This window comes from Choristoneura fumiferana, chromosome 19 (assembly GCF_025370935.1).
Source record: "Choristoneura fumiferana chromosome 19, NRCan_CFum_1, whole genome shotgun sequence".
NCBI classification, from domain to species: Eukaryota; Metazoa; Arthropoda; class Insecta; order Lepidoptera; family Tortricidae; genus Choristoneura; species Choristoneura fumiferana.
The window spans coordinates 7,558,520-7,583,342 of NC_133490.1; the positions used below are offsets into that span (position 1 = coordinate 7,558,520).

General features: G+C 38.5%; 1 protein-coding gene and 1 long non-coding RNA gene across 4 annotated transcripts in view; both read right to left on the bottom strand.

Moving 5' to 3' along the window:
* Positions 1 to 24,823, bottom strand: part of LOC141438646 (uncharacterized) — a 103,133-nt gene that overhangs the window by 18,879 nt on the left and 59,431 nt on the right. The gene's annotated exons all lie outside the window — the stretch shown is intronic.
* Positions 1 to 24,823, bottom strand: part of Nep3 (M13 family metallopeptidase neprilysin 3) — a 59,944-nt gene that overhangs the window by 18,879 nt on the left and 16,242 nt on the right. Inside the window, exon 2 of one of the 3 annotated variants that reach the window (XM_074102509.1) lies at positions 24,491 to 24,601. In XM_074102509.1, the coding sequence (XP_073958610.1) occupies positions 24,491 to 24,601 (111 nt within the window). Of the gene's footprint in view, positions 1 to 4,958; positions 5,016 to 15,824; positions 16,347 to 24,490; positions 24,602 to 24,823 lie in introns of those variants that run through there. The other 2 variants (XM_074102508.1, XM_074102510.1) reach the window with 2 other exon arrangements.

Below are 24,823 nucleotides of genomic sequence, written 5' to 3' on the forward strand. Positions count from 1 at the left end.
TATACACCTACTCACTCCGACATATCAGATCTAAAACACCTAATATTTTATTATGTTAAAATTCACTCAGACGATTAGGCTGCAGAAAATAGACATACATACATATGCTCGAAAAACACAATCCTCCTTCGGACAGTAGTTTTAAAAAGGAGAAAACCGTCGTACTATGTCGTACACGTCCGCTTTAACAGTCCCGATGTTCTCACACGCATTAAAGGAATATTTTCATGCTCCAGTTGGTGCAATCGTCATGAAAGACCTCCTTCAAACGCTCCTCAGGCCAAGCGTGAAATGTTGACAAGGCAAGTGCTGGTTCCGTTCACTGAGACGTTAACATTCCTACTTAGCCAATTAACATACGATTAAGAGATACACGCAATAGATTTTATTGTTTCTTTGTGAGCGTATGAAGTACCATCTTTACTTAAATTATTGCTATTAAATAACTGAAAACTTGAAAGTAACTTGTTCAGAATTGAGAGCAGAACCGATTACAATATATCAACACAGAATAAGTAAAAGTACCTACAAGTAACTATATTTTTTTTTATTCGACTGGATAGCAAACGAGCAAGTGGGTCTCCTGATGGTAAGAGATCACCACCGCCCATAAACATCTGCAATGCCCCTGGTATTGCAGATGCGTTGCCAACCTAGACTTTAAACCAGAGGCTTATTATCACCATTTCTTTTTGTCATACGGCATAAGATGAGGCCTAGAAAGGGATTGTGAATATGACAGCGAAAATCAGCGCGACAATACTATTACGGTCTCAGGTTGTATTTTGCTTTAATACCTTTTTAAAGCCTGACCAGAAAATATTGACTATTCGCCATGTTGCGGAATTTCATGGAACTAATTTCTACACTGGCAATAATTTTAATGATTGTCAGTGTCACTTGGCGGTCTTTCAACAATAACAAAAAATGCCCAAAACGATTAGTAGTCAATAACGGCTCATTGTTAAATAATGTTAATGATTTTAGTACTGGCCGTTTTTTAGTCAGTTTTGATTCTCTTCTAACGTAAAAACGGCGATGCGCAGCTGACAAGTACGAATTTTGTGTGCAGAGTTAAGAATCAAGTTGAATTAAGACTTAGACAAACGTAGGTACGAATATTTTTTGTAATAGCATAGACAAAGTATAGTATTCATTATTATTTGGATCTTTGTTGTTTAGACTTAAGGTATATGTAAATTTAGGATATAAGCAACACGGCCACTTTTTCGCTTTGATTATGTAGGTATGGGACCTTTAATCTAGTACTAATTGTTGATCGAAGGGTGTGGTACGTTGCTGTCATAGACAAAGTATAGTGCCTAATAGTCATGTTTTTGCATGTATAAAATTAAACTAACTTTAAATAAAAAGACAGTTGGGGTGCCTTAGGTTTTCGTTTACTTAGGTACTTAACATCTTGTATATGATGTACTTTGATATTTCTCCTGAGTACCTAAACAGCCGGCAGAACAATTAAACAGCAACAACCTATTTATCCATTGCGTTTCTGATCGCATTGTGTTGACGACAGAACCGTAACTCTAATCATTCTGTCATTTGCAAACAATCACAGAACAATAACGGTCACGTTTAGATAATACATTGTCATTATTTAACAGAACATAGTTATCTACGTACTGATGAGGACGATGATTAGGATATATTTATGTCAGCGCTTCTGAAATACGTAGTCATTAAAGTCCATTAATAAACTCATTCTCAAATCAAATAAAAAGTAAAGACTGAATAGCTATTTTTATTTGAGACTACGAATCAATTGAGATACCTACCTAAATTTTTTATATGAAATGTAATTTCACTTAATAGCCGACTCAATTGTCTAAGTAGTTATTTTATAAATTCGGGTTTTCCAAGTAAAAAAAATAAAAAATACAATAACTTTTTACTTATTGAATATGAAAACTTTTTCACGAACGACTTAATCACGCACGAGAATAGAATTGATATCGCGCCGACCCATTTCCACCAAAAATGTCCACCAAAGATACCGCGCAGGCCGGCGCGATAACGCACGAGAATCCTAACGTGTTTTCGTTCATCATCCCAGCCTATATACGTCCCACTGCTGGGCACAGGCCTCCTCTCAGAACAAGACAAGACAAGTTTTCGTTACAGTTAACAAACACCATGAACCCAGCAATACGATTCATTATTACAGTAATAAAAAAAAACTCGTATCGCACATACTCGTCAATCCATACTGTTTCTACCGAAGATGCGCTAGGAATTGAAATTTGCCCCGCCTCGTCTCGCTTTGCCGGTGGAAAAGCACTTTGAGGGACGATACGATAGTTATGAACTTCGAATTTCGATTTTGGAAGGTAGATCCCCAAAGAACACGCTCGTCACGCTGCCAGTCCCAGCCGAAGAAGAGTTCTATCAGAGCATAAATTTAATTTTCATTCAATGTTATGGAATAATCGAGAAAAACTAACAAAAATGCAACGTTGCCAGCTCAGCAGGTATAAACGCTCTTAAAGCTTTATCCAAATCTATCGGCTTATATTCAGATTTTCGTAGCAAAACATGTTGACAACAACAAGAGAGCTTTTATCTTAATTAAGTGAGTGTTCGTTGGAAGAATGCCAAAGATCCATAGGATTTTTCATGTTATACGAGTATGTAGCTCATTTTGAACTAGCGCCTAGTGGGTCTGTTAGCTCGCAACTTTTCGGAAATTGCTGAGATCTGTATTTATCTTTAACCCCCATCCGATATATTGTAAAAAAAAATTGACTAAATTTCCTTTTATAATTTATGAATCTGCTCACAAAATTTGCTGAGTCTTACTGATTGGAATAGAAACTTGCCTTAAACCACCATGAAAGTTTCGGGAAAATCCTAGAAGTTTTGATTTTTAAGAATGGTAAAAGAGAAGCTGTAATTCATAGTGAGATACTTTGGGACATAAATGACTATGTGGGCAGCACTCTATAGAGCGACGTATGATGTAGGAAGGAAAGAAGGAAAGGGAAGGAAAGGGTAAGTAAATGGAAAAAGATCAAGAGGATGTTCACCTACACGCTGGACTGACCAGATAAAAGCTCTAACAAATACTTACTGCTCACAACACTTGCGACAGAGAAGCGACGGCCAGGGACCGATCTGGCGTAGAATCGAGGTGATAACGTGACCACGACTGCTCTGCAGTCAATAGTATCCGACAAAGAGAGAAAGGGAACGTTTAAAGTTATATTATAAACTTTTTAATCGACAAACTACTACACTTTTATACCTCGTGAATCATTCCTGTGGCAGCGTAGTGAGAGTGACATCTTACCAACGTCAGACTGTGACAAAAAACAATCAGTAACATATCCCATACGTAGCTTAGACGCTAATCTATGACTTTACGACCTTATCGGCCATCGACCTCGCTGTTGACGTCACTGAACCTTTTAGTAAAGGCATTGACATTACCCATCGTTGTCATGTGTTATTTTAGATATAGAAGGCATTGGAGTACGTTGAATGGTAAGAAGACGTCATCTTCGATAGCTCTTCCAATATTTTCATCCACCCCCCCTCCCCCAAGAAGCACCTTTCTTGATCAGATTGGGATCCTAAAGTAGTATTTTTAGGGTTCCGTAGCCAAAATGACAAAAATGGAACCCTTATAGTTTCACCATGTCTGTCTGTCTGTCCGTCCGTCTGTCTGCGGCTTCGCTCAAAGAACATCAGTGCTAGAAAGCTGTAATTTTGGGCGAATATAATACTAGGTATGCTGACAAAATGGTGCAATAAAAAAACCTTTCATAGAGGTAAAATGGGGTGTGTTTATTCTCGTCTAACCCTATACTATAGTATAGGGCTGAGAATACTTTTTGATTCAGTGATCTGTTAGAATAGAACAGAATAGAATAGATCTGATCATCAGTCTATTTGCGAAATATTCAACAACAAAAGCAAAAATGTCAAATAAACGAAGTATAGGAATGATAATTATATCTCTACCTACATTGTATATATCTCTATTTGCCCTTAGCGTGATTCCGTCACGTGTCAGTAACATCGGACACCGATGATGAACATTGATTGCTATTAACTACCACTATATAATTTATACTATACGTTGATGACGGAATATCGATATCCATTCTACTATTATAAATGCGAAAGTGTGTTTGTATGTTTGTCCGTCTTTCACGTTGCAACGGAGCGACGGATCGACGTAATTTTTGGCATAGAGATTGTTTATGGGCCAGAGAGTGACGTAGGCTACTTTTTATCCTGGAAAAATACACAGTTCCCGAGGGAACAGCGCGCGATAACCGAATTGCACGCGGGCGAAGCCGCAGGCAAAAGCTAGTCTTTAATATTTCTTAAAGGTATTTAGTGTGCAAATCTCAAGGAATTTCCGAAATTTTAAGCCGCTTTTTTTGGACACAATGCGTGAAAGTACATAACGCTTGTCGCGGTCACTTCGTGTTTAATTGAACTTCTGTATAAAATTGACGGCAGTGAAGTGTTAAGAATTTTTTGACCTCGACTGTACGTACGCCGCGTGACGGAATTCACACACACACACACATCACAATGTCAGTTTGCTGGACAGCGTGGTGTAGGGGTTATAGCACGCCGCACGGATTGCTGAGGAGCTGGGTTCGATTCCCAGCGCTGGTCTCCTTTTCTGGTTTTTCTGTGCATCCATGTCTTAGTTTGTATTTTCGATATGTTTTTTACGGGATACGGGGTAATAGTAACAAATTTGGAGTTGAAATAAAAAATAGAAAAAGACTCTAAAAAAAACAATCATAATCCCTGATCATTATCAGCCGAAACACGAGCACTGTAGCACAAAGCCCTCCCCTCTTTCTCCTCCTCTTATTTGCTATTAACTATAAAATATGGTTTATTTCAGGAAACGGGATGCTCATAAATCGCGCTTTTATGAGTTTTCAAGTGTAATCGCTTCTATATTGGTTTCTACTTACAATTTTCATTGGTGCTGAGGTTTATGATGGCAGACGTTCCTGCCTGATGGATCTCAGGCACTGAATGTCAATTCTAGATTCAATGCATCCTGGTAAAGCTGGTGTCATATTAGCAGTTAGTATTTCATTTCGTTTGAATATTAGCTTAAGTATGTACAATTATAGGAGCTAAAGTAACTGTGTAGAAAAAGCGGTCAAGTGCGAGTCGGACTAGCGCTCTGAGGGTTCCGTGTCGTCATTAGCAAAAATAATACGAATAAGTACCTACGCCTATCTTTAATTTGTATTTATAATTTTTCACCGAAAAAAACTCGCGCTTAAGCGGAATTTGTGGTTTTAAAAAACGTTTTTACGCGAAAGAAAATTTCCTTGCACTGGTTTCTTTCTATGCTGCATTAAAATTGGTTTAGGCGTTTTTGAGATATTGAATTTTGAAATGACAAAGTCCCTGACATTTTGTCAACTATTCTATGTTGAATGAAAGAAAAAAAACATTTACTCGTGACAACATGGTAAGAATGAATAAATATAATAGTTATGCATGTCACGAAATAGTTCCAAATCAGCAATCTGTCGGTCTTGCGAACGGCGCTGGTCTTCCTTTGGGACCATCTGGTCATCATACATTAACAAAGTTGGTTACTAACCACTACTACTCGTATTATTTCTACTTGTGCATCAGTGTAGAAATAGCTTTAGGATACACGAGCGATCGTATATGAATGCGCAATAGATTTAATAGACTACCCTTTGTGTCGTATTTGGATTGAATCAAACTTGCGTAAATAAGTACTTTATTGAAACTAATAGATCAACCTTGACACTGGACGTCATGACTTGAGGTCATGTGATGTAGTCAAAAATTAGGGTTGTAATGAAACATTAAAGTTGTGGCTCAGTGGTTTGACTTAATGGCCTGTGGCAGAAGTCGTGTGTTCGAATCCAGGCTCTCCACGTTTAGTTTTTTGGGTGAAGTTTTACACTTCCACATCTTCCGCAAAAAGAGGAAGAATTAGAGAATCATTCTATGCCAAATCCATGTAGCGCAGGCGTTAGGTTCGTAATCAGTGAACCCCAAAAATTTAATAGGTTTTTTATAGAAATTCTATCAAACACAAGGCACATCGAGCGTTTGTTCCTTATGATTTTCGTAGGCACATTTTTGTTGACATGGTAGAAGGTTCTGTTACAGTTCCCAGATCATCTAGAGAGGACACGTCTAAAATATAATCAAAAATGTCATCAAATTCAAAAAACGACCTCACTCTTTTCTCAAAGGGCCGGCAACGCATCCGTCATTCAACTTATGTTATGGGTGTCCATAGACGACGGTGATTGCTTCATACGTATATACAAAAAAAAATCTACAGGCAATTAATAAAAATGTGATCAAAATGAGGCGGTTGGAGTTGGAACGCTCGAATAAACCCATAAACATATTGGTGTCAGTACTTAATCACGAAAAACTTTTTCACGAAAACTTTTTTACGAATGACTTTATCACGAAAAAACTTTAAACATATTATGTGCAGGTTTCTATTACCAGCGCCGTTCGCACGGGCGGCACTATGCTGTTTTGAACATGAAACTACCGTGAGACTCACTCATATTAAATGATATTATAACGGATAACTCACGTCTTAAACCGAGTTTAGCTCGACATGTTTCGGGCTATTTCGTAGCCCTTCCTCTCAGCAGCACGCGACTCGGCGGCTGCCGCAACACGCACACCACGCGCCACCGCTCACCGCTCCGAGTCGCGTGCTCCTGAGAGGAAGGGCTACGAAATAGCCCGTAACATGTCGAGCTAAACTCGGTTTAAGACGTGAGTTATCCGTTATAATATCATTTTATATGGCATTATGCTGATTTGGGACCATTTCGTGACCGTGATAAGTTTTTTTTTTAGTTTAATTCTATACCTATATTATTTTGTTTGTCACGAATAAATGTTTTTTCTTTCTTTCTTTCTTTCTTTCTTTCTTTCTTTCCATTATTTTTACTAGATCCTCTCCTCAGTGCGTGACGCGAGTCACGTGGCCGGTTTTATTTCTATTTCCATTGAACTCACTATTAATTGGATACGACAGTCAAATAAAAAAGAGATACGCATAGCTTCTATGACAAACCGCGGAGTAATTATTCTGACGTCGACTAATAATAGAATCGAGGACAGCCTTATAACTAGTTATAGAATGATAATAGTAATTGTTAGAAACGAGACTAATCTAGCTTATGAAGAGTTATCTATCAGTGACCTATCTACGTCTAGGAAGACGGACGTTTTTCCGTGGGATCTTATTAACTGGCTGGCTTCATCATTTCGTTCCAAAATACGATCATTCTTTGAAATCAGGCAACAAAATCGTATTCAATGAGGTTTCTTTTTCTTGAGAGGTGAAATATCCCTAGATGGCGTTACCCAATGAAAAGATTTAGAAAGAAAGAAAGAGAGAGATTTATTTTGGCTCCATATGTACCACCATCTTACAGTAATGAGACCTAAAGACTAAAACTAGCACTAAAACTGATTTAGGTACTTGGTGACACGATAGGATACCGCGCGATAACCTAGCCAAAAAAAGTTGGAAAAACCCCGACTTTGTTACTTCAAAGTTCAATATCTCAAAAACGGCTGAACCGATTTTGATAAAACATGTCCAAGAACCATCGCTAGAAAAAATGCTTTCAAATATAAAACCACATTCAAATCGGTCCACCCGTTTAAGCGCTACGGTGCCTAAGACAGACACACATAGCGGTCAAACTTATAACACCCCCTTTTTTGCGTCGGGGGTTAAAAATCAAAATCAAAAAATCCAAAAAATCCAAATCGCGAAATCCTTAAAATTAGGATTAAGGACTCTTTAATTATTGTAAAATGCTTTTTGTTAAGTATTTTGCTTGAAATAAACAGCTCAATTTTTTTTTTTTTTTTTAAAAAGGGCCTCCACTCAGCATGTGTTGCCACACATTATGTACGGTAACTCTGGTTTTCTGTGGAGCCCAAACGTTAAATATTTAGTAGGTACTTTTAGTTTACTTTCCTCTGATCTCTGCTCTTTTTAACCCCCGACGCAAAAAGAGGGGTGTTATAAGTTTGACCGCTATGTGTGTCTGTATGTCGATCGATTAGAATGCGGTGTCGGGGGACCGCTAAGGTTAATACTTTAAAAAATACAACACATGTTACTTTAGTTTCCTGTTAACCTTAGCGGTCCCCTGACACCGACGACGCGTTGATAAAAAAAATATTACTAGGTACTTATGCTAAATTAACTTAGGCTAATTTTGCGGGAAATCAGCATAGTCCCCGCGGGATAGGGATAAACGAATTCTTCGCAGATGAAGTCGCGGGCAACAGCTAGGTAGTGCATAATTATTTTTTACTTTTTAGTTGTCTTTTTGACTTCGATTTTTTGTCGGCGTTTTTTTTTCGGGCGTTTATTTTATGCTGGCGTTTTTTTGTGTCGGGGTTTTAAATTTTTAATTTTTAGGGTAATAGTAGTTGTAGGATTACTTGGTTGTCCGTATGTTTGTAGGGACGCGTGGAGGAGCCTAGGTATCAAAGGATCCAGGGGAGTGGGGAGGCCATGACTCCTGGGCTCCAGGCTGGGTCTAAGGACAACATTAGATACTATTATTCTAAACTCATTGATTTAAAAAATATATCTTTCTACGACATAAGAGGGAAATTGATTTTACTATAAATAATTTTCAATGTTTTATTTGCGAAAAAATAACTAGACTTTGACCAAGTGAACCCACATAAATTTCGAATAACTTAGAAGTGAGAGCCTTGGCTCAAACCCACGACCCTCTGCTTGAGAGGCCAAGGTTAAACCACTAAACTACCACGACTCCTTATCCATTCTTTATTTTACCAATGGTAGTACTAATACAAAACATAAATCAGACAAAACTTTACCTACTATAAAGTCGTAAGCCTTATTTTCAATACTAGCACTGTTCTATATCTCTTCCCGTTCAATGCCCGTAGAACAGATTAACTGGAAACAGATGGGAACCCATTTACGTTACGACACGTTGAATTGGGGTTCGATGGGCCCTGTTGCTACGAGTATAATATATGTAGCGGCAACCCCACTAATATTATAAACTGTGTTTACCCGCCGCTTCTCACACATAAATCATTAAGATCCAGCAGCTGAAATTCCGGGATTTTGAAAAATTCCTGTGGGAATTCCCGAAAATTAAATCGTGGTTTTCATTGACGTTACATTAAAAACAATCATGTAAAATTTCGTGACTCTAAGCCCAGCGGTTGTTGTTTCGAGATTTTATCCCAACCCATGGGAATATCGGAATAAAAAGTAGCCTATGTTTTATTTCAGATGTCCAGCTATCTACATACCAACTTTCATTCAAATCCATCAAGCCGTTTTAGCGTGAAGGAATAACAAACATACTCACTCACTCACTCATGCACTCACAAAGTTTCACATTTATAATATTACTAGCGTTTACCCGCGGCTTCGCACGCGTAAACTATTCGAGCTGGTAGTTACAATTGAATTTCCGGGATTAAATATTAAATATCGAAATAAAAAGTATCCTATGTTTATTCCTGACGTGCACCTACATAAATGACTAAGCCTTTTGTTAAATTTCATCCAATATCGGGATAAAAAGTATTATTTTTAATTCAAGTTATAAACTAACAAATTTCATCCAAATCCGTCAGCCGTTTCACAAAAAGTAACAAACATACTCACTCACTCACTCACTCACAAACTTTCACGTTTATTATATTAGCAGGATATACTGGGATGCGAAAGTTTGTGAGTGAGTGAGTGAGTAAGTATGTTTGTTACTCCTTCACGCTGAAACGCCTGGACGGACTTTTATTAAATTTGGTATATTGATAGCTGGACATCTGGAATAAAACATAGGCTACTTTTAATTCCGATATTCCCACGGGATAGGGATATTATAAAATCTCGAATAAACAACCGCTGGGCTTATAGTCATGAAATTTGACATGGTTGTTTTTAATATAACGTCAATAAAAACCACGATTTAACTTTCGGGAATTCCCATGGAAATTTTTAAAAATTCCGAAATTTTAATTCAGCTGCTGGATCTAATGATTTATACGTGCGCGAAGCCGGGTAAACACTAGTTTGATATAAAGTCCCCATCCGTATGAGACTGCATAACTCTATGTGGGAGAGCAACTACGAAATTCGTAAATCGAAGTTCATATCGTACCGCCTCTCTCACACTCGTATTAGATGACATATGCGTCAGCTGGACGCAAGATACGAAGTTCGGATAAGCCCGAAACATGTCGAGCTAAACTCGTTTTAAGACGTGAGTTATTCGGTACAATATCATTTAATATTAATTATATGTGAGTCTCACAGTAGCGGGAAACCGGTGGATTCAAGTGGCGAGGTGTCGTTCATTGTGGCGTTCTAAGGGGGAGGCCTTTGTCCAGCAGTGGACGTCTTCCGGCTGCTGATAATGATGATGATGATGAGTGAGTCTCACATGGTCTCAGTAGTTTCATGTTCAAAATAGCAAATTCTTTACACAAAGCAGACAAAGTTTTTTTTTTTAATTACTGGTTTGACTGGGATAAAGTGATATGATTGTCTAAACTGAAACTCAAACTCACAACATTTATTAACATAAAAAAACACACCACATCACAACAAAGACACAGTAAAAACATAAACAGAAGAGAGCAAAATTAGAGACGTTGCCAAAAGGACTCAGCTCAGCATGTGCCGTAGCCCTGTAACCAGGACTGCAGCGCTGGTTTTCAGCTGAACCCCGGTGAGTGTGCACCCACGTAACGTGTAACCCACGTGTGCGTCTATGTATATCTTAAAAACATATAAGTACACGTGTATATCTTATATGCATAACATAGCAAGAAAACAGCACGTTTTACGACCATATGACGGTCGTAAATGTCAGCGTGTAGGCCATAGGTGATGTCTAGTTTATTTTGTGATAAGCGTGTCTGTAAAAATCCTGTACATGCATGAGTTATTAGCTAATTAGTGTTGATAGAATTGAAGCACGTGAGCCCTGAGGGCCTATTCCGAAATTCGAAGTTCGTATCGTACCGTCCCTCTCACTCTCGTATTAATATTGTTTGTTTGTTTATAATTTCTATTGTACAAAAGGAAAAACAAAAGGTAATATTATAAGTGTCAGAGGGACGGAACGAACGAATTTCGATTTTCGAATTTCGAAGTACCTAACCCCGCTCAGGCCTTATTGTCTAAAGCTACTGACGCGCCGCGGGCTCTTGCCATCGCTTTCACCATCTCTTTCTGTCACCATATTACACCGTTAGACAGAAAGAAATAGTGAATGCGACAGCAAACGTCCGCGCGTTACACTACGCCCTCTGATCACATGCATTGTTATTTCGAGATTTGAACACTACGCGTGGAAAGCTGTGGCAAAGGTCTAGTATTCTTATAGTTTTTTTTTTATTTATTTATCACAAAAACTAAAAAGGAAGTACATACTTATATCTAAACAGCTCTCCCAAACTGCTACGCAGTTTGTTGGCGCAGAAAGTGGAAATCTCTCATTCACTAAATGATGCCACATACTAACTATAACTAATTATAATATACTTAATTACATTATTTTAATGTTTTATAAGTACTAACTACTTAACCGGCAGCAGCTGTGCAGGCCCCAGGCATGTAGGTATAATGCGACTCAATTCACTTATTCTAAAATTCACGGATGGATGTACGCAGGGACTGCCGCCTCGCCGGCAGCCTTATAAATAAACTACTACAATAAACAATAATTAACTTCAACTTGCAGTGCCATCATGTAGCGTACTTGTGATGAGTTAGAAATATTGCACTCAAGAACTTGCAACTTCTCGCAATATTGAGGAAACTTAGTACTCAGACTCAGTATCCAGTTCTGTGATAAGTTGTGAACTGCAAGTACAATAGAAATACGTGCAGGGATTGAGTTGTTGAAACTTTTTGTAAGTATTTGAAATGGGGTATATTCTAAATTCAAATCATTTATTTTCGGATAACTGAGTAGATCCAAGTATTGTTAGTTACACAAATGTTCTTATGAGACTATGGTAGACCGCCTAATGCTTACCTTGTAATTTTTTCTCTGCGTATCTGTTTTCTGTATCGCTTACTATATCTGGTGTACAATAAAGAGTCTTTGTATTGTATTGTAGTAAGCAGGTAAAATTAAATTAAATTAATTTCCACAAGAAGCAAGAAGAGGGTTAAGAGGCCTGTGCTCAGATATGGGACGTATGTAGTTTGGGATGATGATTCCAGATCCATGTGGTTCACACGAGCGAAGCCGCGGCTAAAAGTTAGGAAGCAAATGTACATAAGTAGACGTATAGAACGCTTAATCTAAACGTCGAAGATTAACCGGTTACGACAACGGAAACGGATGCGGCGATTGTTAACGGTTCGTAGGGTCCTAGGCCTGTGGGTACCTATACCGTAGAATACTCTGAGTTAGATAAATCCATAAGGATAAGAGAGCAGATTACAATTATGAACATTAAACTAAGTCTTTAATATTTTTATTTTAAATTTACACACATTTTAATATAATAGGTTTACAATTACATACATGGGCGTACCCAGGGAAGGGCAGCTGCCTCCCCCCCCCCCCAGGACGTTGTATGCTTTATACAATACTAGCTTTTACCCGCGGTTTCGCCCGCGTGGAATTCGGTTATCGCGCGCTGTTCCCTCGAGAACTGTGCATTTTTTCGGGATAAAAAGTAGCCTATGTCACTCTCGGGCCCATAAACTATCTCTATGCCAAAAATCACGTCGATCCGTCGCTCCGGTTCGACGTGAAAGACGGACAAACACACAAACACACACACTTTCGAATTTATAATATTAGTATGGATGTATTATGCGCCTATTTCCTTTTGAAAAACCACGCAAGCCGTGTTGTGTGAACTAGAAAACAAGCACGGGGTTTGAACCTAAAAAAAAAATGTAACTAAAAGCCCCATGGTCAGAATGTATGTATAGGTAGAGAATAAATTGCAACAGCTAATAAAAGTCGTATAAACAAGGTACATACGCGGATTAGGCCCGTGGGGGTGATTTCGGGGGGTGGGATATAACGTATGGTGGATGAATTTTGTAGTACCTACAGTCCATTACGCGTTTGCGATATTTTCGTAGTTAGCTACAATCGACTAAGTGCTTTGCCATTTTTAAGCATTACATTCAGAGAAAATAACAAAAGTAGCAAAAGTAATCAAAAAAATATATTTTTGCTGTAATAGCAGTTCCGGGCATTCCCAAAAAAACTTGGATTTAATTAACGTTGAACCCGCGCCAAAATTCGTCTCTAATCGTAGCAGTTGAAACTTTGGGATTTTATCTCGATCCCGTTGGCCATAGGGTCAAACCATTAGGACACTACAGCATACTTAAGTAAGTAAATATGGTAAAGCAATTTCTTAGTCCGGTATAAATAAACGTTGGGGGAGAAAAGTCCTCGAGTGGCGAGCACGAACCACGAAGTGAGAGTTGCGGGAAACGTGGACGTGAGTGGCCAGTTTTCGTTCCTTGTGGCGTTCTAAGGGGGAGGCTTTTGTTCAGCAGTGGACGTCTTCTAGCTCATGATGATGAATTCCTTAGTCCACCACATCTACGCTGTAACTGTAGACGGTAACTGTGAAGCAGAAGCAGAGGGCTGTGGGAATTGAGGGTTCGAGCTTGCGCTTACCTTTGAGTCTCTTTGAAATTGATGTGCAAAATTACATTTGAAAGAAAGAAAGAGTCACAATGCAAAAAATGAAAATAAACAGATAAAAATACGTATCACGGTCACGAAATGGTTCCAAATCAGCATAATGCCGCCCTTGCCGCGCTGGTCTTCCTTTGGGACCATCAGGACTTAAAACCTACTATGAAGTTTACGGTGAAGGCAAGCCTCGTGAAACGTGAAATCCAATGAGGCGTGTGAAGTTCCTGATCCATACGGGGCCCGTGTGAGGTGTGCCCTACAGTGAGACGTATATTATATGTATTGGGTTGAGATGCTGAATTGCTGAGATGAAAACTTCTACGCAGTTTTAATGACGATAAAAAATAAACAGTCCTATTTATAATCAGCTATGCATCATGCATTTCACTGAGAAATTCCCAATTGGCTCTATTGTAAATGAAACGTAGAAAACCAATTACTATGGCAGTTAAATGACGACAACTAGGAATGATTCTTAAAGGAAACACGTACTATATACGTAGGTACATCGTAGACCAAATAACCTAACCAACAAAAAGTTGGAAAAATAAAAAAAACGGCATTCAAATCGGTCCACCCGTGGCACAAAGAGACACACAGACATACAGACACATAGCGGTCAAACTTACGAGTATAACACCCCTCTTTTTGCGTCGGGGGTTAAAAAACCGGTCAAGAGCAGGTAAGGACCATGCCCTGTAGGGTTCCACCCTCTCTTAGGGTGGTTAAGGATTTTCTTGGGCGAAAATGAAAGAAAACAAAAATAAATGAATTTGAATACAAATAGAAATAGGATTAATAATTTTGAACATGAAACTACCGTGAGACTCACTCATATTAAATATATTGACACGGATAACTCACGTCTTAAATCGAGTTTAGCTCGACATGTTGCAAAGCAAAGCAGCAGCCGCTGAGTTGCGTTGCTCCGAAGACGAAGGGCTACGGATTAGCCCGAAACATGTCGAGCTAAACTCGATTTAAGACGTGAGTTATCCGGGTCAATATATTTAATAGGATTAATAATTAGAATATTTTGACGTCTGTGTGAACGACTAGTATTACAGTACATGCTTAACATTGCCGTTGTGTGACTGTAGGTACTTTGAAACATTTAACGCGGCATTGTTAAACTGTTGACAATTTCTTTCTTAACCTACTGGAAGGCAAAATAGAAGGAAAACGAGATAGAGGAAGACCAAGATTGACCAGGTGAAGGAAAGGGTGGGTGTCGTGTCGCATCAGGAAGTCAAACAGCTGGCCAAAGACCGTGCTGAGTGGCGATTACTCCACCGACAAGAGCATAGCTCTTAAATTTAAGAAGAGAAGGAGAATAGAAGTTTGTATTATCAATCAGTATACAACGAGGAAACGCAGCCAGCCTTATGGGCACCCTGCCCAATAGCAACGACTTGGGTGATATTTGTAAATATAGATTTTTAGGATTAGAGTAAGAAGCCGTGGTGGCCTAGTGGTTTGACCTATCGCCTCTCAAGCAGGTCAGTTCAAGTCAGGTCGTGGGTTCAAACCCCGGCTCGCACCTCTGAGTTTTTCGAAATTCATGTGCGGAGTTACATTTGAAATTTACCACGAGCTTTGCGGTGAAGGAAAACATCGTGAGGAAACCTGCACAAACCTGCGAAGCAATTCAATGGTGTGTGTGAAGTTCCCAATCCGCACTGGGCCCGCGTGGGAACTATGGCCCAAGCCCTCTTGTTCTGAGAGGAGGCCTGTGCCCAGCAGTGGGACGTATATAGGCTGGGATGATTATTGTATATATTTTATTTGTTTGTTTATTAATTAATCAGTATTAGTTTAACCTACCTATAGGTAACAAATAGTAGGCGAGATCAAGCAGATCGATGCGCTTACATTTATTATTACCTACCTACCTACCTGCATTATGTATATAGATCTCGATCTACATGATATTCGCCAACTATTAAATAGTTAAACCCCAGAGGTTTTCAATAGTGGCTCAGCTTGTCAAACCTTTTATGTAAAACTATACCTAAATAATAAAAGAAACGGCTATCTTACACGTGAGCTTCCTTAATGTAGTGCGTATTATATTGGTACAATTATAAAGAAGCCAGAATGAAACATTACCTTTCCAAATCCCTCGTTCCCTTCAGGCTTCGGCGCGGTATCAAACAGGTTGAGCCTCGAACTTTGGAAGAAGTCTGCACTCGAGTTCTGTCTCGAAAACAGCTCGGACGTCGAGCTTTCCCTGGTCAAAGACGGCCGGGGTTTCACGAAGGGGTTGCTGCGACCCCTGGCTTGCTTGATCCAGTCGAACTTATGGTTCGTTGGACTCGGAGAAGGGGAATCAGTGGAGTCCGTCGCGTCGGAAGACATCTCTTGGACCGATGCCATTTTGGAGCCAGTTTTTAATTTTTTTTTTAAAGCTTGAATTTTTTTTAAAGATAATATTGTAGCTAGCTCGCAAAGACTTTTTTTTAGTTTTGTTTTGATCAGCTCTTTTTAATCACTCACTCACTTAAAACACATTTTCAACGTCACGGTTTGGGCAAGGTCGAGTTGGGTTATCATGTGACGTACGAAAACAAAAACATGTATGTTTTTATTTAAATGTATGTTAATGCGTGCGGCCCGCGCGATGCCTGCGCAGGAGTGCGCGCGCGCGGCGCATTACATAGATATAGTATGTCGGTTGTTTCATTTATTAGTTGGCTGTTGTTTGCTATGTGATAATTTTACGATAGTTTAACTGAGAAATATACTTGGGGACTTGTGGCTGTTCTTTTTTTTTGTGTTTTCTTTAATTCCAACGTAAATTTTGAAGTGGGACTGGGCCGGCCACGTCAGCCGAATGCATCCACTGCGGTGGGCTAAAAATGCCACAGAGTGGGTGCCACAGGACGGATGGCGACGGCAGGGTATGCCTAGACGGAGATGGCGGGACGACCTGGATTTATTTCAGGCCGACTGGCTTCAGGCTGCTTTGAATCGGGAATAATGGAGGAGATGGGGGAGCTCTTTGCCCAGCAGTGGGACATCAATCTAGACTAGATAAAAATAATAATAACGTAAATTTTAAAGATAGTTTTGTGTTAGTTAAACTTCATCTTTGGCTTGTATATGTCCCACTGCTACACGCCTCCTCTCAAGATGAGAGATGCGGATTGGGATATTCGCAGATAAAATAACAAGGTGTGTTAATAAAATAACTCAGACGTCAGATCCCCTGACAGTCTTTTTTATTTTAAGTTGGTTGATTGTTTCATTTTCCAATGTCTTAATTATTTCAGAAAATATTCGTATATTTTACTATAGGTAAGCCCAATAATTTTACTTGATTTCTAACTCTACAGTCAGTTACATTTCGCCGTTTTTAGATGAAATTCAAACGAACAGAAAAACAGCCAGTATTAAATTATCTAAATAAATAGTATGCTGCTTCGCTAAAACATATATTCGATGTGGAATTCGTAACTTTTACACTGGGCAGAAGAGGGATTTAAAAAAACACACACAACCAGTTTTTAAGACGATTTTGAACTAATTACTCTCCGGTTTTCAGTTATTAAACTAACACCTGTTTTTGCTATCCATTGAGATCCGTTGGCCATCAATAATAAACAACAAAGTGGTCCTAGTTATTAGGGTTCACTTTTTTTCTTTTGAGGTATGGAACCCTAGAAATGGTGACTATATAAATACTTAACAGTATTTATTACAACTTGCGTAGTTCATGACATAATAATGTTATGAATCATTATCGTTTACTTTTACTGAAGATGAAAAGAAGTGCTTTATTTTTAACCACATGTGCTTGGTATTTGCGTGTATGTGTTTTGAGTGAAACAGATGTTTATTAATACTTATTTTTGTATTCAGCACATACAAAAGAGCGCAGATTGTTCATAAGGACGTTTTATTTAGAATCAAGCTAATATTAAATTAATTTTAAAATGAACGAAAACAAATGCTTGCACTGCAAATAGGCGCACACGCAAAGTAGGTTAATAAATTGTTCAAGTGGTATGAAAATCCGTTCAGTAGTTTTTGAGGTCATTGTCAACATACAGACAGACGGACGCAGCTGGAGACTATGTTTTATAATATGTAAGTAACTATTGATATGCAGCAGCATATTCATCAGTTCATCTGTATTAATTATTATTCCGAGTTAGAAGTTTGAATTTTTAAGTGCTTAAATCATTTCTCATTGATATTTAGGTTTTTTGTGACAGATAAATGTGATGCCGTCTCTGTTTATTCGGACAAACCAAACAGAGATGGCAGCACAGATATCACATACAATTTATCAGTAAGTAGTGGAACAGGAAATAAAAGATAAAAGTAAAACCAATTTTTTTGACATTCATAAGTGCCTAAATTGAATAAAGATATTCTTTGACTTTAATTTATTCCTTTAATTTTGTTTATTTTATTTTTATTGCTTGTTATTTTAGAGGCAATATACTTAAATATAAACATTAGCTGTCTATATCCATTAAATTTCAAATTTCAAAATTTTAAATTCAAATCATTTATTCAGTAAATAGGCCGCAATGGGCACTTTAACACGTCATTTTTTAAACTAACAGCGCTTTCGGAAAGACCATCATTGCCAAGAAGAATGCGCCGCCGCTTGGCAGAAAGTAATTTTTTCAAAATATAATAATTACAAATAAAATACTTAAAAACTACAGTAAGTACACAATTTAAGAAAAAAAAACAAAAATAATAATAATAATACAGGTTTATTAAATAATTACGGTTTTTGAGTTAACTACAGCCTTGTGACAGACGTAGAGGTAGCGACAGTAATAGAGTTCCGTATAATAGAGTTTTATAAAACCCATACGTGTGGGGTATCTATGGATAGGTCTTCAAAAATGATATTGAGGTTTTTAATATCCTTTTTTTCTAAACTAAATAGTTTGCGCGAGAGACACTTCCAAAGTGGTAAAATGTCCTGTAACTTCTAAAATAAGAGAATGATAAAATTAAAAAATATATATGATGTACCTACATTACCATGCAAACTTCCACCGAAAATTGGTTTGAACGAGATCTAGTAAGTAGTTTCATCATCATCATCATCTCAGCCTATATATGTCCCACTGCTGGGTACAGGCCTCCTCTCAGAACAAGATGGCTTGGGCCATAGTTCCCACGCGGGCCCAGTGCGGATTAGGAACTTGACACGCACCATTGAATTGCTTCGCAGGTTTGTGCAGGTTTCTTCACGATGTTTTCCTTCACCGCAAAGCTCGTGGTAAACTTCAAATGTTATTCCGCACATGAATTTCGAAAAACTCAGAGGTGCGAACCGGGGTTTGAACCCACGACCCTCTGCTTGAGAGGCGATAGGTCAAACCACTAGGCCACCACGGCTTAATAAGGATTAGTAAGTAGTTTAATACGTCATAAATCGTAAAATAAAGGAAACTATATTATGTTACTTGCTGCTACGGAAACCTTCATGGGCGAGTTCGACTCGCTCTTGGCCGCTTTTTGATTTAACCGGTAAACCGATTTAGATGAAATTCGGTACACAGATAGTTTGCGTCCCGAAGAAGGATATAGGATAGTTTTTATCCCGGAAAATTGCATAGTTCCCGCGGGATGGCGATAAACGAATTCTACGCGGACGGAGTCGTGGGAAACGGCTAGTGAAACATTAATTTCAGTTCACGTTCAACATTTCAGCCTGTACCTATTATACAGTGTATAAATTTTCCTCACTCAACTCAAGCAGTCAAGAAGCTTCTCCCCACTTAATGATGCTGAGAGCCTTCCAGATAACGCTGTCTGCGGAAAGTTCAGCCGCTCTAGTGGGGTAGTGGAGAGGGGATTCCTTTTAGCATAATTTAATTATGATAAATCTAGTCTAAGTCAAAATAAAAAGCCGTGGTGGCCTAGTGGTTTGACCTATCGCCTCTCAAACAGAGGGTCGTGGGTTCAAACCCCGGCTCGCACCTCTGAGTTTTTCGAAATTCATGTGCGGAATTACATTTGAAATTTACCACGAGCTTTGCGGTGAAGGAAAACATCGTGAGGAAACCTGCACAAACCTGCGAAGAAATTCAATGGTGCGTGTGAAGTTCCCAATCCGCACTGGGCCCGCGTGGGAACTATGGCCCAAGCCCTCTTGTTCTGAGAGGAGGCCTGTGCCCAGCAGTGGGACGTTTATAGGCTGGGATGATGAAGTCAAAATATCTTTATTTTTAGGCTATAGTACTTTTGAATGACAAATAAAAACTATCACCGGTTCGGAAAACCTCTGTTGAAAAGAAAATTCGACAAGAAACTCAGCGAATTAATACTTAAAGGTACTTATGTATATTTTTTAAAACCGATTTAGAATGCTATTTTGACATATCACAAGTATTTAACACAACTACATTTTCAACACAGTAGATAGGCTATTCGGAATTGAAACTTTAACTAAAAATGCTATCCGTTTATTTCATAACTAACGTTTGGCAACCTGATTCATTTCGCAAACTCTAAAACTGTAAATATTTCAGGATTTATTTCATTCAGGGCCATCGTGTAGAACCCTTTCGGTTAGGTTAGTTTTATAACCATCCTGAAATATTTACAGTTTCAGAAATATTAAACAGTTGCGAAATGAATCAGGTTGCCAAACGTTAGTTGCGAAACATTAGTGAACCACTAATAATACCTAAGTAATCTGGGACAAATGCTTGTACTCGTACTATGGGTGCTACACAACTGAACATATCTTCATATTTTTTTATTTAATTAAAAAAAAACGCGTCCAATATATTCTAATAATCTAGAATTTATTACACTAATCCAATCAGCATAACTAGGTTATTAGACCAATCAATCAATCAATAATTTATTTATTTGTAAAACATAGCTAGGTATTACAGATAAAGGTGACAGGTGAAATACAAGGATCGCTATGCTTTGCCGCAAGGCGTACAAATATTTTAGTCATAAATAAATTAGTCATAAATTTAAGCTTAAGTATAATATAACAAATAAACGCATGCAGCATTCCCATTTCCATATTATTTTTGTCATTAAATACATTTGAAATTATTATTATTATATTATTACTATGCGCAACAGCACACTAAAAAAAATACCATGATGTGTAAGGTTAACTATTGGTACCTATTCATAAAATGTATCTTAAATATTCTTGTACAGAGTACTTAATACGCTTTTTGTATCAGAAAGTAGAATATTAGAAGAACTTTTTGATTTTTTTTCCTAACTATCCCAACGATCCTAATGACATCACAGTTCCACAAAACACGGGACCAAAGTTACAGTGTGTGTTGAGCAGTGAACTGCTGTAGGCAGTGATGTAGCTAGCATGGGTGGCACCCGAGACGGATGTTGTAGTGTCACCCCAAAACTCGAATGAAAACAACTTACTATTCAAGTAGGCACCTATTACTTAAGTAGGTACTTGTTATTGTTACATATATTATTTCACTAGCTTTTGCCCGCGGCTTTACCCGCGTGGAATTCGGTTATCGCGCGCTGTTCCCCCGGGAACTGTGCATTTTTCCGGGGATAAAAAGTAGCCTATGTCACTCTCTGGCCCATAAACTATCTCTATGCCAAAAATCACGTGTAGATCCGTCGCTCCGTTTCGACGTGAAAGACGGACAAACATACAAACACACACACTCGCATTTATAATATTATAGTATAGTATGGATTAGTGGCGGTTATGCAATCTGCCACAGTTTTAGGAATTTTTATAGGTGGCACTACAGCTGATGTTCACGGTCGGTTGTCTGTCCCCTCCCCCCTCAAGCTACGCCACTGGCTGTAGCCTGATGATGATGATCAATGTTACCTAATTTGTACTGAAAGCTCACGTCATCTACAAAGAAAAAGAACACAACCAATTACAGAATGGAAATATACAGACGCGATTGTCTCCATACTAAATTGATACACAAACAATCGTTGCTAATAAGTGGACTGCGAATCGGTTCGACTGTCAGGAATTGGTTCCGCAAATATGCTGTGACGTGATGTTGTGTAAATATTGTATTCATTGTTGTTTCTATCTAGTTTTGGTTGGTGTTATAGTTTTCTTTTAAAAGGCGACGAATTCGTCTGAAACTAACTCAACTCAATCAACACCATATAGGGCTCACCAGCCCTGCCAGCCTTTTGGGCACTCTTCCGCAGGGACAAAACTTGGGGGAATTGTACTATATAATAGTTAAGTATTTTTTAGGATAGTTTAGTATACTTACTTCAATTGTACCTTTACCATAATGCGTTTGTTTAAATAAATTATTTTCCACTCAAAGACGTTTCTGAGTGTGTTGGTGGACGGACGCTGTGTTATGCGTTGGTGGTCACAGCTACATACATATACAAATATGTAGCTGAACACACAGACGTTACACAGACATCTGCCCTGAGGGGTTGGAACCGGGATCTCACGATTCGTAGTCAGTTCATCAGTTGCTGTAGTAACTAAGCTATCCGGTCGAAATTACCCGTTTTGTTTTTTAAATACAAATATAACGTTTCCTTAGACAATGATGCTAGATTATCCCGCTATCTCTAGTAGTATAGTCGAACAAACTGGTTCATGTACAGTCGCCATCAGATATTTCGGAGGGTTCCCCTTGTTTACGCATAATTTTTTATGTCATAATTCTATTTTGCAAAATCTGTTTACGCATAATAGTATTTATACCGAAACTGTTTTCACATAACAGTTTACGCAAAATTCTCTTACGCATAACCAATGTAAGCCGCATGGGCTTTACGCATAATTTGTGAATTCCGAATATTGTTTAGGCAGAAAATTATTATAAATTAGTTACGCAGAAAGTTACTTTCGCATACTTAATGTAACTGTATAAAATTGTTATTCCGAATATTGTTACCACCAATTTTATGTCTGGAAAGCAAATATTCATATGAATTTAACGACTCTGAGGCGAAGTCGACGGAGCTCCGCTTCTTGGAGCTCCTATTCCGCCTAGTTAAGGCGCTTCGCGCCTCGACATAAATACTAACCTATAGTTGAGCAACCACGTTACCTGGGTTTTCTTTATTGCGGGGGGCTCCGCCCCCCGAGCCCCTCTTGCGGAAGACTTCGCCCCCCCGTCCCTCCTTTACTGTTTCGTCTATCCAAGTATCAAATATTCTTTTTTTTTTCAATAACCTTCGTAGGTGTATGTTTGTTTTTTACATGCGGGGCATTAGGTATACATTAGGTACCTTATTTTCGGACATAGATTTGGACAGGATTTCGGCCTATCAAAATTCGGCTAAATTACATACCTATATGCTAAACAAGATTATGCATAATAAAATTCGGCCATGTTAATATTATGCTAAAATAAATTCGGGTAAACCATTATTCGGCTTAGACAGAATTATGCCGAACTAAATTTCGGTAAGTTTAAGATTCGGCGTAAATAAATTATGCGAAACCTGTTATGCGTAATCAGTGTCGGACATTAAAAAGTATGCCAAATAGATGTCACCCATTTCGGAGATGCTAAGGTGGTCAAAATATCGGCACATGCACTCTATTATTAAGGTATTGAGTACATGTACCCATATTTTTGACCACCTTGGCCGCTCCGAAATATCTGATGGCCACTATACCAGGGTGAATCCTTTTAATATGTAATTAAGCAATTTTACTGTGATTTCCTTGACAAAAGTATGGGATGTCAACATGACATTAGTAGCACAACTAGCACAAAAGTACATGAACCTTATTCGACTGTACATAACACGTATTTGGCATAGAGAAAACATAATTATTCATTAAAAACCACATCATTCAAACTCCTACACTCACCTAACCAGCTATACCTCTATAACATTGCCGCGCAACATTGCTCTTCCACAATGCCCAGGCGCTTTTGCTCTTTCAATAGGAACCCAACGTCCGAGGCGAGCTATCTTATCCCTTGATATAGGACTTCATTGTGTGTTTGTAAAAGTTAATTAATGCTGACATTTGGTGTTAACTTGATAAGAGTCCATTTTTAGGGCTCCGTAGCCTAATCGGCAAAAACGACCCTTACGGCGAAACCGCCATGTCTGTCGTCCGTCCGTTAGCGGCTTAGCTTAGAGACTATTAATTAGTGCTAGAAGGCTGTAATTTCGCATGGATATACGAGTATGTAGCAATTTTGCCGACAAAGTGGTTAAATAAAATGTAGGAAAAATATTTTTTTAGGTTATGTACCATCAGCCAAATACTTAAGTGGTTAATTAATTTTTAAACAAGTTCCTATCAATTTAATATGCCGCTAAAGTCGAACTTTCAAATTGACAGACACGTCTATGGGCATTATTGTTTTATAATACCTATGCACGATTATCAACTTGGTGGTAAATAGACCATATAATTTGGCTGGTACAATGGTACGTACGTACGTGCCTAAAGTGGAGGTGATTTTTTTCTCGTCTAACCTTAATTTGCGGGGTATCGTTGGATAGGTCTTTTAAAATCATTAAAGGGTTGTATGTAAAGCTAAAATTTTTTGTTAGTTAAGAGGAACGGAGTTTTGATACAATTTTATTGGTGAATTTTCACCTCTTTCACAGCTCCGTTGCCTCGCTCTGCTCCAATGTACAGGCAGTTTTAAGGCCGCCATTGCTTCAGGCCTCGAGGGGGAGGCCAATTTCCAACAGTGGACGTCCTACGAACGGCTGATATGCTGATGATGTCTACTTCGAGCTATGACGGTAACCTTTAAGGTAATCATCACCAATCCCACACATGTTACTAGGTACCATTTACTACTGTGCGTTCATCGACTTACCATGTGATACCGAATGTGGGTACCCCCGGAGCGGACTCCTTCGTTCAGCTGGATGGAGCTGACGCTGCCGGCATCATCGTCCATGAACCCCGTCTTCTTGTAGCGAGCCATCTGTGACAAACGAAGACGCGCGTCAAAGAATTGTTGCAAAAAGTGCTGTATATGTAGTTCCCAATTTTTGTATAAGATATAAAGTAGGGCAAACGTTGGCTTATCGATGAACACATGGTAGTTCAGTGATACTGCGTTATTATCTTACGTTGACTAGGTATATGTGTAAGATAATAAAGCAATATTTGCGAATTACCATGTACGGTCAGCATCAAAAGTAGC